General features: G+C 36.1%; 1 protein-coding gene across 1 annotated transcript in view; it reads right to left on the reverse strand.

Moving 5' to 3' along the window:
• eRF1 (eukaryotic release factor 1) overlaps positions 1-12,559 on the reverse strand; it is a 323,744-nt gene that overhangs the window by 47,952 nt on the left and 263,233 nt on the right. The window contains exon 8 of the mRNA XM_090377890.1: positions 9,889-9,953. Coding sequence (XP_090234016.1) covers positions 9,889-9,953 — 65 coding nt within the window. The remainder of the gene's footprint in view (positions 1-9,888; positions 9,954-12,559) is intronic.

The raw sequence follows: 12,559 nt of genomic DNA on the forward strand, positions 1-12,559 counted from the left end.
CTAATACAGTGCTTTGTATTACGCTATCAGTTTGAGATATATACGTTAAGCTATTTCTTATTGACTACAATATGTTGGCTAGTTCAACAATATTGGCATACATATATATGTACATAAGTGAACATATGTTATTTAATTATGGGTACTAAAGAATTTAAAAGTGAAATAAAAAGAAAACATGTTACTTTAACTATCATTAACAAGCTCAAAGTAATAGAACAACTTGAAAACAGCATTCCTAGAGGGAAAAAATGAACAATTTGGTATTGAATATGTGTTAGATATTAAAAAAAAAAAAATCTATAAAGATGTTTTCTTTAAAATTCGATGTAGGGAGTGATAAAAGCATTGTGTCAAATAGACATTAAAAAAGCCAAAAACAGACGCTCACGAGTGTCTCACATCGGGTGCCGTAACCCGGCTTTCGGTTCATCCCACAGCACCAGTTCTGCTTACCAAAAGTGGCCCACTGGGCACTCACATCCTTTCGTCCGGGCTTCGAGTCAAGCAAGCCGGACTTCTCACCCATTTAAAGTTTGAGAATAGGTTGAGGTCGTTTCGGCCCCAAGGCTTCTAATCATTCGCTTTACCGGATGAGACTGATTCCCTCGAGCACCAGCTATCCTGAGGGAAACTTCGGAGGGAACCAGCTACCAGATGGTTCGATTAGTCTTTCGCCCCTATACACAGGTCTGACGATTGATTTGCACATCAGAACCGCTAAGGACCTCCACCAGAGTTTCCTCTGGCTTCGTCCTGCCCAGGCATAGTTCACCATCTTTCGGGTCCCAACGTGTACGCTCTCACTCCGCCCCACTGACAATGCATGTGGGATGGGCTGTTGGTGCTCGAGTGCCGATCTCGTGGCACAGGATCCCAATGCAGCCGACGCAAATGTCGGCCTTCACTTTCATTGCGCCTTTGGGCTTATTCAAGACCCAATGACTCGCGCACATGTTAGACTCCTTGGTACATGTTTCAAGACTGGTCGGGTGGGTGACCAACCTACTCTCCAAACCAGCGGCACACCTCCGAGATTTGACCACAGGCTCGTGTGGAACAAATGTTTCGCACTGTCACTGAAGGGTGCCTGCAAGAGAGCCTGCTCTCTCAGTCGGGAGGGCTCGACGAGGTCCCACACAAGGGATCGTTCGACCACAGTCGGGCGTCACACCCCAGGTAGGCCGGATAACAACCAGCGACGCCGAAGCATTACTCCATATCTCAATTGCATGTATCGTGCTTATCATTTTCAATGTTTTTTTTTTTTTTGTTGTAAAATTTAAAGTCAGTGAACAGAAATATCAATTAGTTAGTATGTGCATATTACAGTAAGTATTAAATAAGTTATGTAAGTAACAAATTTATTTTTATTTTGTTAACTGGAAAATATTCTTCAGATTTTCACATAATTAAGAACCGTACCGGAATCATTTTTGTTGTGAATTAAATTCCAGCCCTAAATTATGTCTAAGGAAAGCAAAAAAGCACCACTCAAAAGAAATTATTTCTTTAGAATCGATGATACAAATTTTGTATCGTCTTAAAAAAAAAATGTAAAAAGGTATCATATGTTGCAAAAAGTTTAAATTTAAATGAAGCAACAATCGGGATTATAAAAAAAAAAGAAAAAAAAAAAGAACAGAAAATTAGAACTGCTGCAGGATCTTTCATTTCTGCAAATATGACAGCTTGTCCCCGAAGCTGTCATATTGATTATCCGAAGTTAGTTATCTGGAATAATTTGAAAGGCTGATCTTTCTTCTTTTTTTTTATTTATTAACAGTAAGCTCCAGTTATAGTGATCATGTTTGCAAATTAAAATTTGATTATAATAAGCAAAAGATCGAGTTTGCTACCTGTTTATAACAGATTGTACAAACAAAAAGCCCAATAAAACAAAAACTGCAGATTGTTTTTGTTTTATGGTTGTGACCTCTAGAATTCTATGTAACCTTCAGAAATGTGCTGTAGAAAAATATCACAGACTACTGGGTGTTTATAGGAAACCATGAGTGAATTTCAGATTATTTTAGCTCCAGATTCGATAAGAATAATATCGATAAAAAACCGTGCAATTTATTATTTTTCACAATTTTTTAAGGTAAAATGTGAACGAAAAGAAAACATGTAGTTTTAACACTGTAACAAAAAATGGAAATTATTAATAGAATTAGAAAAAGGGAAAATTTAGGAAATCTCTCCAAAGACTTTAATGTGGGGATGTCAACAATTTACAACATCAAGAAAAATTCCAATGCTATAACAGAATTTGTGTCGATTATGGATAGTGAAGGAGAATCTAGCAGAAAAGACTGTCAAAACTTTAGACCGTGCACTCACTTTATTTTTTTGTTTTCTTCAGAGCGAAATTTTGGTGAACCAGTGTCTGGCCCAATGTTGTGTGAAAAGCATTGGACTTTAACTGAAAATTAATAGGTAATGAAGATTTTAAGGCAAGTACAGATTGGCTGAAAACCTTTATAAACTGAGATGTTATACGTGAACTAGATATTCAAGGCAAGAAACTTTCTGCATACGAATCAGCAGTGGTGTCCTTTGAAAAGTAAGCCTGCTTCAGTTATAGCAAATTATAAGAAAAAAAAAAAAAAAAAAAAAAAAACTTTATAATGTTGATGAGATGAGCTTATTATGGAAAGCATTTTTGAGAAAAACCCTAGCCACTAAAACAGAAATGCCTGCACCAAGTTGCTATGTGTGCAAATGCCACTGGGACACACAGATTGTCCGTGCTCGTTATTGATAAGTCTAAAACACCGAGAGCATTTAAAAATCTTTCTATTTTTTTTGTTTTGTATAAAAATCATAAATATGCCTGGATAAATGTTTCTGTTTTCCGAGATCAGTTTATAATTTTTATTATTTTTTTAAATTTATTTAATTTAATCGTAAGGTAAGATTTAATCTTACCAGAAAAATTACCCCGGAAAATTTGGCTATCTGGAAGAGGTCTGACATCAATTATTCTGGATAACTGACACTCTACTGTAATAACTTCAATGCCACAAGTTTATCATTCTAACAGGAGCAATATGATTTATTGAAAACTTAGAGAAAAGTGGAAGAGAAATTGTTGAAGCTAAACATAAAAAAAGAACCTGGAGTTGATGGAACCTATTCAATTATATTAAGGGAAGCAGCAAAGGAGGTAAAAAAAAAAACCCCTTAGCCATTAATTATCAGAACATTCTTGGATTCAGGGAAGTATCCTGAGGACAAGAGGTGTGCAAGTGTATCCCCAATTCACAGAGTTGAATTAAAAGGTGACATGAGTAATTACACACCTGTCTAAATGCATGTTAATGGGTAATCTTGACTAACCATTGAGTGGATACTATGATGCAATAACAAATAAACCATATGCAAAAAATAATTTTGATATCATAGGCTTAGATTTCAGAAAAACTTTTCATACTGCATACTGATGCACATATTGTTTGTTTGTTATTTGGTTTTTAGGAGCATTAGCAACTAAGGCCATATTGCTCCGGGAATATGCGGTGGTCATTCCCTGACCTTTCCGCATCCTCCGTATTTGGTGGTGACGGGCTCTTTTTTTTTTTTTTTTTTCTTTCCTTGTTAGTTGTTGGCGCATCAGCTTCTATGGCCATAATGCACCCCCCAAAGTTTTTTTGCATTTTACTGTGATCCAAGCCCAAGGCGGGAATCGAACCTGCGACCTTTGGGTTGCCAGGCAGGCACTTTACCTACCTGGCTAGCCCGGTCGGTGACGGGCTCCTGTTGCACATAAAAGACAGCTATATAAACTGGAGCAGCATGGCATTAATGGCAAGTTACTGCAACGGATAAATTGATGGTTGAGTGGGAGAAGAGAGTGGTTATCAATGGGCATTGCTCTTTTTTACCCTACCATTATTAGTGGAGTTCCCTAGAGTTCAGTACTGGTCCCAAAGTTATTTTTAGTATTTATAATGAGAGTGATGAAAGCATATCAAGCTTAATATCTTAATGTCTTTGCTGATGACACTATGGTTGGCAAGGTGGTTAATGATAGTATTCAGTGCATGCTAATGCAATTAGCTCTAGAAAAATGAGGCAAATGGGCTGAGAAGTGGCAACTGAAATTTAACTTTGAAAATAGAATGGTTTGGGTTAGTAGGATCTTTACCTTCAGAAAGCAAATGCTTTGTACCACTGGTTTGGAAGATATTTCTTGTAGAAATTCTATTGCACAGAAAAGTAGCAGTCAAAGATCCTTACTATAACTTTATCATGTGGTGATAGTCTGGTTCAAATGCACTTTGTCTGGAAAGCAAGAGTAGTCTATGAAATTTGAGTCTTGCAAAATGAGACTATTGCTCATTATCTTCTTAGGAAAAGTTCAGTTTGTGCTTCTGTTTGTTCTTTGTGTTTGGAAAGTTTCTGTTGATGTCATTGGTAACAACAGTCCTTTTCACATATAATGAAATGTCACTTAAAAACACACTTATAATGACAGCCAAAGTAATTTCCAAAAATATTAATAAGTAATCATTGAAAAGTGGTGCTCCAAGCTGATTAAAAATAAATCATTGTTTTGACTTTTCCTGCCAAATCAAAGTATCATTTATTAAGAAGGTACTTCTGAGGTATGTACTTCTTTAAGAAGGTATGTACTTCTTTTACTTAATTTGACTAAATTTATAGCCTGACTATATGTAAAATTATCTTGAATTGGAAGAGCTACTACATTATATACAAAGAATGCAGTAAAGTGTACAAAAGAGGAGGCTCATATTGGTTGATTAATCAAATTGCATGAAGATTTGGCTATTGGTAACCTTACTTCTTGAACTTGAAACCAAATAATGTAAGGGCAAGGTTGAAGAAATGGTAAAATTAATAGCAACCAAGGTCAACATTAAGAGCATTTATCATTTATAAGCTCCAATGGCCATTTTTTCCACACACACACACACACACACACACACACACACACACTTGGTCGTAGACTTACGACCTATGCGACTTATGACCGGCCGCACTTACGACCACAAAAAAAAAATAATAATAATAAATAAATGAATCAATAAATTAATAATAAATCAGGAAGTCACTACTGAGGACACCCATAACCCAGGTGAGACATTGATGACAGGAGGCCTGAGGACACCACCAGGCACATACACTGTCGCTTTCAAGCATCTGTTGCGTGTAGTGTATTAATCAAAATTCTACTGAAATACCCATAAAATGTTTAGTAAAAGGAAAATGCCTTCATCTACATATACGCCAGCTAAGAAGTCGAGGAAAACTATTGATTTAGAATGTAAAATGAAAGTTATCCAGAAGTATAAAGGCGGAAAGAAAGTGAATACGATAGCACGTGACTTGAAGTTATCACATTCCACGGTATCGATGATACTTAAGGACAAACAAAGAATTTGGAAAGCTGTGAAAGGTTCTATTAAGTCTACAATTTTAACCAAACAACGACAGGGACCCATCCATGAAATGGAGAAATTGTTGTTTATGTGGATGGAAGATTTAATACAAAAAAATACACCCATGAGCCCTCACACAGTGCAAGCGAAGGCTAGAAGTTTGTTTCAGAGTTTAAAATCACGTGCCGGAGATGATTACCCAGAAGATTTTCAGGCTAGTACTGGGTGGTTTAAGTATTTTAAAAAAAGATTTGCTTTGCATAATGTACATGTCACAGGAGAAGCAGGAAGTGCAGATGAAGATGGAACCAAAAAATTCGTTGATAGTTTCAACTTTTTAATCAAAGAAGAAGGTTATCTACTGGAACAAATATTCAACGTAGATGAAACCGGCTTGCAATAGAAATGCATGCCTAATCGTATGTACATACACCAAGAAGCAAAAGGATACCAGGATTCAAAGCTTTTAAGGATCGGTTAATTTTGTTGCTTGGTGGGAATTCCGCGGGTTTTAAGCTGAGCCTTTTCTCATTTATCATTCAGAAAACCCTCATGCATTTAAGCACATCAACAAGCACACACTGCCCATTTACTACCGTTCAAACCCTAAAGCTTGGATGACTCAAGCACCGTTCGAAGACTGGTTCATGAACTGCTTCATTCCCCAGGCTCGTGAATATTGTGCGGAGAGAGAGGTATCCCTTTCAAGATTTTCTTGGTTATGGACAATGCCCATGGCCACCCCCCTCATCTGGACGACCTTCATCATGATGTTAGAGTGATTTTTATGCCACCTAACACAACCATTCTTATTCAACCCATGGATCAGGGTGCTATTTCAGCATTCAAGGCTCACTATCTCAGAACGACATTCGCACAAGCCATCGAAGCGATAGATTCTGATGCTGATTTATCTGTGAGACTTTTGGAAGCAGTACAACATTCTTCAGTGTATCAAGAATATTTCGACCGCATGGGAATGTGTAACAAAGAATTGTATGTCGGAAATTTGGAAAAAGTGTCTAAAATGTTATGCGAATACTACATTTGAAGGATCTGAAAAAGGAGAGGAGCTGGAAGTGATTACAGAAAAAAATAGTTAAACTTGCAAAAAAATGTTAAAAAATTAGAATGTGAAATAGGAGACATAGAGGAGTTGCTAGATTGTGAGACAAAAGAACTTTCGGATGAAGAGAAAGAAGAAGAGGAGCCAGAAAAGAAATTCACTGCAAAGGGTTTATCAGATTCTTTTTTGCAACTGAACAAAGCTTTCGCCAGTTTCAAAGCAATGGACTCTAATGTCGAACGATTTACAAAGGCTGAACGTATCATTCAAAATGCTGTGCACTATCGAGAGATATATGAAGAAAAAAATAAACAAACTGTTCAAACAAAGCTCAGCATGTTCCTCATCAAGAAAACATCTCCTACCTCAACCCAAGAACATGACCCCGACGATCCATAACCTAGCACAAGCAAAGATTCATTTTGTAAATTTCATTTGTATTAATTTTTACATTAATTTTAGATTGTATTTTTATGTTTACAGTACATTATGTACAGTATTATTTTTCACATTATGTACAATATAATTATAGATTGTAGTTTTGTATTTTTATAAACAGTATGAATAATAAACCAATTAAAATGTAGAGAATGTATGAATTTAACCTCATAGAGAGAGATAGCCAAGGCGTAGAAATGAAGGTATGTACAGTATCGCTAAGTAAAAGATAAAAACATTACTGTATTTAAAATGAAAAATAAAAGATGATAAAAATTTAAAAGATTATAAAAATAAATTATAAAGATGATAAAAAGATTAAAAAAAGTTAAAAAATACTGTTAATAAATAAATATATATGACCAGATTGACTTACGACCTATCAGTCAGAATAGAAGTTGGCTGTAAGTCGATGACCAACTGTGTTGTGTGTGTGTGTGTAAAAAATTAGAGGGCACAGAAGATATAAAAACTTGAGAATGCTACTAGCTACTGTATAAAGAGAACAGTATGTAGATGTCAACAGATTTTTTGTTTTTTAAATGACTCATCCACCTGCAAAGAATCTTCATTACTTGTAATCAGCTATGATTAGTAAAAACAAAAAAGATTCCTTTCTTCCATGTTTATAGGTCTAAAGGGTATCAACATTAACAGTCCTTTACAAAAAATTACATTTCTTTGGGAGAACTAAAATGGGGTTGGTTACTATGCTACATAATATAGTTCATAAGTTGCTGAGGTAAATTAAAACAGCAATTTAGGTAAAATTTTGATGAGCTAATTTATAATAAAAAAAGAATATTAAAAGGAAGTTTTACATTTGCCATGAGTAAACTTATCAGATGTCTGGATGCATAATGAGCTTTTGCTCATACTAAGATAGCAATTGCAGTGAGTGAAGGTTCATTCAAAGCATTCAGTTAAGGCATTAAGTTATCGTATAATGTTACCAAATATGAGATGTTACAAAAATGAAACCAATGTACAAATTTTGGTTTGTCTAAAAATTTCAATCAATGATGCAAATGCACTAATTAATGTTAGTGTATTTGCATCAGTTTGCAGCAACGTGCCCTAAAATATTATTTGTCTAAGAAGCACACCTTTTGGCATCTCTCATATTGTGTAAATAAGTCACAATTGGGTTGTCACCCTTGTACAACTGGGTACCTACCCATTTATTGATCAGAAACCAAATAACTTTGAAACAGTGTTGTCTGGGTGGTGGTACTTCTAATGGGGAAGCATTACTTATTTGAAGTATAAGAAAGCCAAATCGTTGAGGCATTTCACAACATGAGATGTTACAATAATGATGTAAATGTTCAAACTTTGGTTTGTCTAAAAAATTCAACTGTGTAATGATTCAAATGCATTAACTAATGTCATAGGTATTCTTAACTTAAAAGATGAAAATACTGGGTTTTCTATAATACAATTGCAAGTTAAACAAGCAAATTTATTTTATTTGAATGGCCAGAGAATTAGAACCAAAAATGTGAACATGTCATGTTAATTTCACTTTGCAAAAGCCACAGCCATGTACTTATAAATAATAAATACTACAGCAATAAAACACTATTCTTTTCCATAACACAACTTTAACCAGTTAGGCAGTATTCAAGAATCATTAAAACTATAATTAATTACAAGTCCCTGCTATGCTTAGTCTTTAAAGTTCATATGCAGCCTTCCTTCATTCTAAAAAAACAGATGGTCCCCTGAGTGTGGGATAAAAGAGATTTCAGTTTATCCTATTCACAGAGGACAATCATTGTTTTTATTATTATTTTTTTATTGCCAAACATTACTCTGTTATACAAAAGAAACAAATTTATACATAATAAATTTGTTTATTATGTATAAAAGGATGGTTAAGTGAGAGAAGACAGAGGGTGGTAATCAATGGGTGCTGCTCTTCTTGGACTAATGTTATTAGTGGTGTCCCACAGGGTTCGGTGTTAGGTCCACTTTTGTTTTGTATATTTATCAATGATATTGATGAAGGTATATCAGGCTTAATGTTGAAGTTTGCAGATGATACAAAGGTTGGCAGGGTTGTTAATGACAGTAATGGCAGTGTGCTACTGCAAGAGGATCTAGATAATTTGGGCAGATGGGCTAAGAAGTGGCAACTGAAGTTTAACCTTGACAAATGCAAAGTACTGCATATGGGTAGAAGTAACCCCAGAGAAATGCACCAACTGTGTGGTACTACACTTAAGGTGGTAGAAAATGAAAAAGACCTGGGAGTAATTGTGCAGGCAGATATGAAGTTTTCTGAGCAATGCAGACAGGCTGCCAGGGCAGGTCATGGGGTTTTGTCAATGATATATAGGAATTTTGCTAGCAGGGAAAAGGAGGTGATTATTCCTCTGTATAAGGCCATGGTCAGGCCACGCCTTGAGTACTGCATACAGGTCTGGAGGCCTCATTTTAGGAAGGATGTAGATTTACTTGAGCATGTACAGAGAAGGGCAACAAGATTGGTTAGGGGAATGAAGGGATCCTCTTACCAAGAGAGGCTTAAGTTCTGCAAATTGCAGTGGCTGGAGACTAGGCACCTGCACGGTGATCTGATTGAGGTATATAAGGCCTTGAATGGGTTGAGCACGCTGAACTCTGATAGGATCCTTCCACTTGTTCAGATTACAAACCTAAGGGGGCATAAATTCAAATTAAGAAAAGACATGTAGAATAGATGTGCAGAAATTTGCCTTTAGCCAGCGGGTGGTTAATTGCTGAAACAAACTTCCATCTGTCGTTGTGGAAGTTGATAGGTTGAATAAATTTAAGGAGGAACTGGACAGGCATTTGGAGAGAATGGTGTGATTTTTTTTTTTTTTTGTTGGTGATGCTGCATAAGCTCATACATTTGCTTTCTTGCATCACATGCCGCCACTACTACTACTACTACTACTAATGATAAATGCTTTATCCAAACTGATTTGTTAAATTTACAGTAGTTCATCTCACCTCTTTGTCGGTAAAGTGTGTTTTATCCTTCTCTTGTTCTGGAGTTAAGTGTAGAACCTTTTCCTCTGTTAAAAAAAAAAAATTTTAAAAAAATCAAGGTTTATTTAATCACACTTCAGATAATTTGAATTGACACTAGTAAAATAATAGAAGAAAAAAACATCCACATAGCCATCTACATGGATGTTGGAGAAATTTAACCCTCAAGCTATCTGCATGCTTGTTATTTTACAGTATACACTTTAAGGCAACATTAACCATGGGTTCAAACCATGTAACAAAGATTTTTATGAACAATTAGAAACGTTAAATTTCACATTCAGTAAATTTCTTATTATATTTAACACAACAGCTACGAGAGTCTACAATTTCATTTTAACTGTTTTTGGGCAGCCAATATATAATGTGAACAATTGAAAGTGGGCAATGCTTTTTTTCTCCCCTGTGACACCACACAGATTTGATCATGCAACAAACATTTAAGGCCACTGTAGCTGAATGATCACACAAGATTACATTTCTATGCAGATTTATGCTGACCATTGTTCAAGACCACACGACTGCTAAATACAGCTATGAATGTTCTTGTATTCTCTCTACCTTATGAACCCCTCTAGCCTTTATAAGGCCATCCTGGAGTACAAACAATAAAGTTAGGGATTTTTAGGGAACAGTCAGCCCTAATTTAAGTGTTTTGATATTTCTGCTAAACCCAGGATAGGAATGGCTTAGTAGTATGACTATTTGCTGAATAAAGCCTATATGACAATCTACCTAATAGTGGATATATCTTTCTCTTACTGCCAGTACTGCACCGTGCCACACACACACACAATAAGGCTTCTTAACGTTGCAAGAAGCATGTTGTACCACGTCACCAGAACTGCATCCTATAAATCTGAAATGGACGACGGTGGAAGTTTCACATACCACAATCTGTTGATTCACATAATCAAAGAGTTATTTGATGGGATTCATACCTGACAAATTTGGCAGCCAAGGTAGCCTGAAGTCACTTGTGTGTTCAGCAAATCACTAACAATACAGGAAACGTGGCTAGGTACATTATCCTGATTGAACATACCCATGCTGACAGGGAAGATGTGTACCTGAGCAGCCACAATGTTTATGTAGTTTTTAGCATTCAGAGTAGTCTAGGTTATGAGGGATCCAAGAAATTCCAAGGAAAACATCCCCCATACCATAACACTGCTGCCATTTGCCCTTTTCTGTTGGAACATGACATTGGAGTGATTCCTCTCTGCAGTTTTCTACTATATTGTGCATACAGAATAACAGGAAACTTGATTCGTTGGAAAAAACTTTTTTCCCCCCAGTCATCAATGGTCCAATGGCTCCGTTAGAATGCAAACTTTAGCATTCACTGGCATGGTGGCCATAAACATGGATACCTTAATTTGGTGCTTACTGAGGCAAGCCCAAATTCATTGGATCATGGTCTTGGAAATACTGCCAGTTGTCTTCTGCTCCATGGCTAGCTGTTTTGCCATATTCATTTTAAACATCAATGAGGTGCAGGCATCCACCAATGGCCCGGCAACTGTACTGCAAAACCAGTACCTGACAATAATCCCTTTATTGAAGTCCATCAGATTATGTCCCTTGCCCATGTCAATCAAGTACTTCGTATGGATTGCATGCCATGAACTTGCATTATCACATGTACTGGTTCTCATTGTAATGCATGCTACATCAGTTAAGCAGTTAGCCATTCCTGCATGGGTGCAGGAATGGCTAACTGCTTAACATTGGGTGGTCCTAATGTTTTTACTGGGCAATGTATAGTAAATTGCTAGTAAGGACAAGTTCTTATGTGATCCAAAACTAATTCAATAGTGTGTGTCTCTCTGCAGTATACATACCGTGTTTGGGGGAATCTGTTTAGATAAAATAGTGTATGAAAAGACAGCAGCAAATCCCACACTCAATTCAGCCATTTGTGAAACCTTGAGCCATTGAAAACTGGCAAGAAGTCAGAATTCTCAGTTGTGTGTGCTGAATAGAGCTGAAAATGAGTATCAGACCTCACCCAGTTAAGGGTGAAGTTGTATACTGGTAAATGAACATGGAAGGGTGAAAGGAGTTGCCTTGGAAATCAAGCAGCTGTCTCTACAATAAGATGTAGGTCTTGGAGTAGCTCTTGAACATAAATGTCTGTCTGAAGAGTATTATAAAGATTTTCCCAGCATGGGCTCAAAAACTAGTAGGGATTTCACCTTAAAAGCATACCACAAAAACAACTATTTTCATTAATGCAACAAGGATGGCTCATAAGACTTCCACATAAGATTTTATTGAATACATCAGTAGCAATACAAATAGTCTTGTGACAGATGGGATCAAGTCACTAAAGGACACTATTTCTTGAAGATGCATATACCTGAAACTCAATCTAATTTTAACTGCACAAGTGCATTGAAAATACAGAGGTGTAAAGTGCACTGGTCTGCTCCTCATGAAGTAGAAGAGACAGAGGACAGTCAACCTTCTCATGCACTTTATGCATATATGATAAATATGTAGATAAATTAATTACTGTTCACACATTATACTTTTGCCAAAATTGATTTTAATGTGTACTAACCCACAATAAAATACAAAAATTCAACTAATGCAAATGAAACTACAGGTAGTGTAGTTTTCTTTTATT

The sequence above is a fragment of the Mastigoproctus giganteus genome, chromosome 7 (genome assembly GCF_048544385.1).
Source record: "Mastigoproctus giganteus isolate SK-2022 chromosome 7, ASM4854438v1, whole genome shotgun sequence".
Lineage (NCBI taxonomy): Eukaryota > Metazoa > Arthropoda > Arachnida > Uropygi > Thelyphonidae > Mastigoproctus > Mastigoproctus giganteus.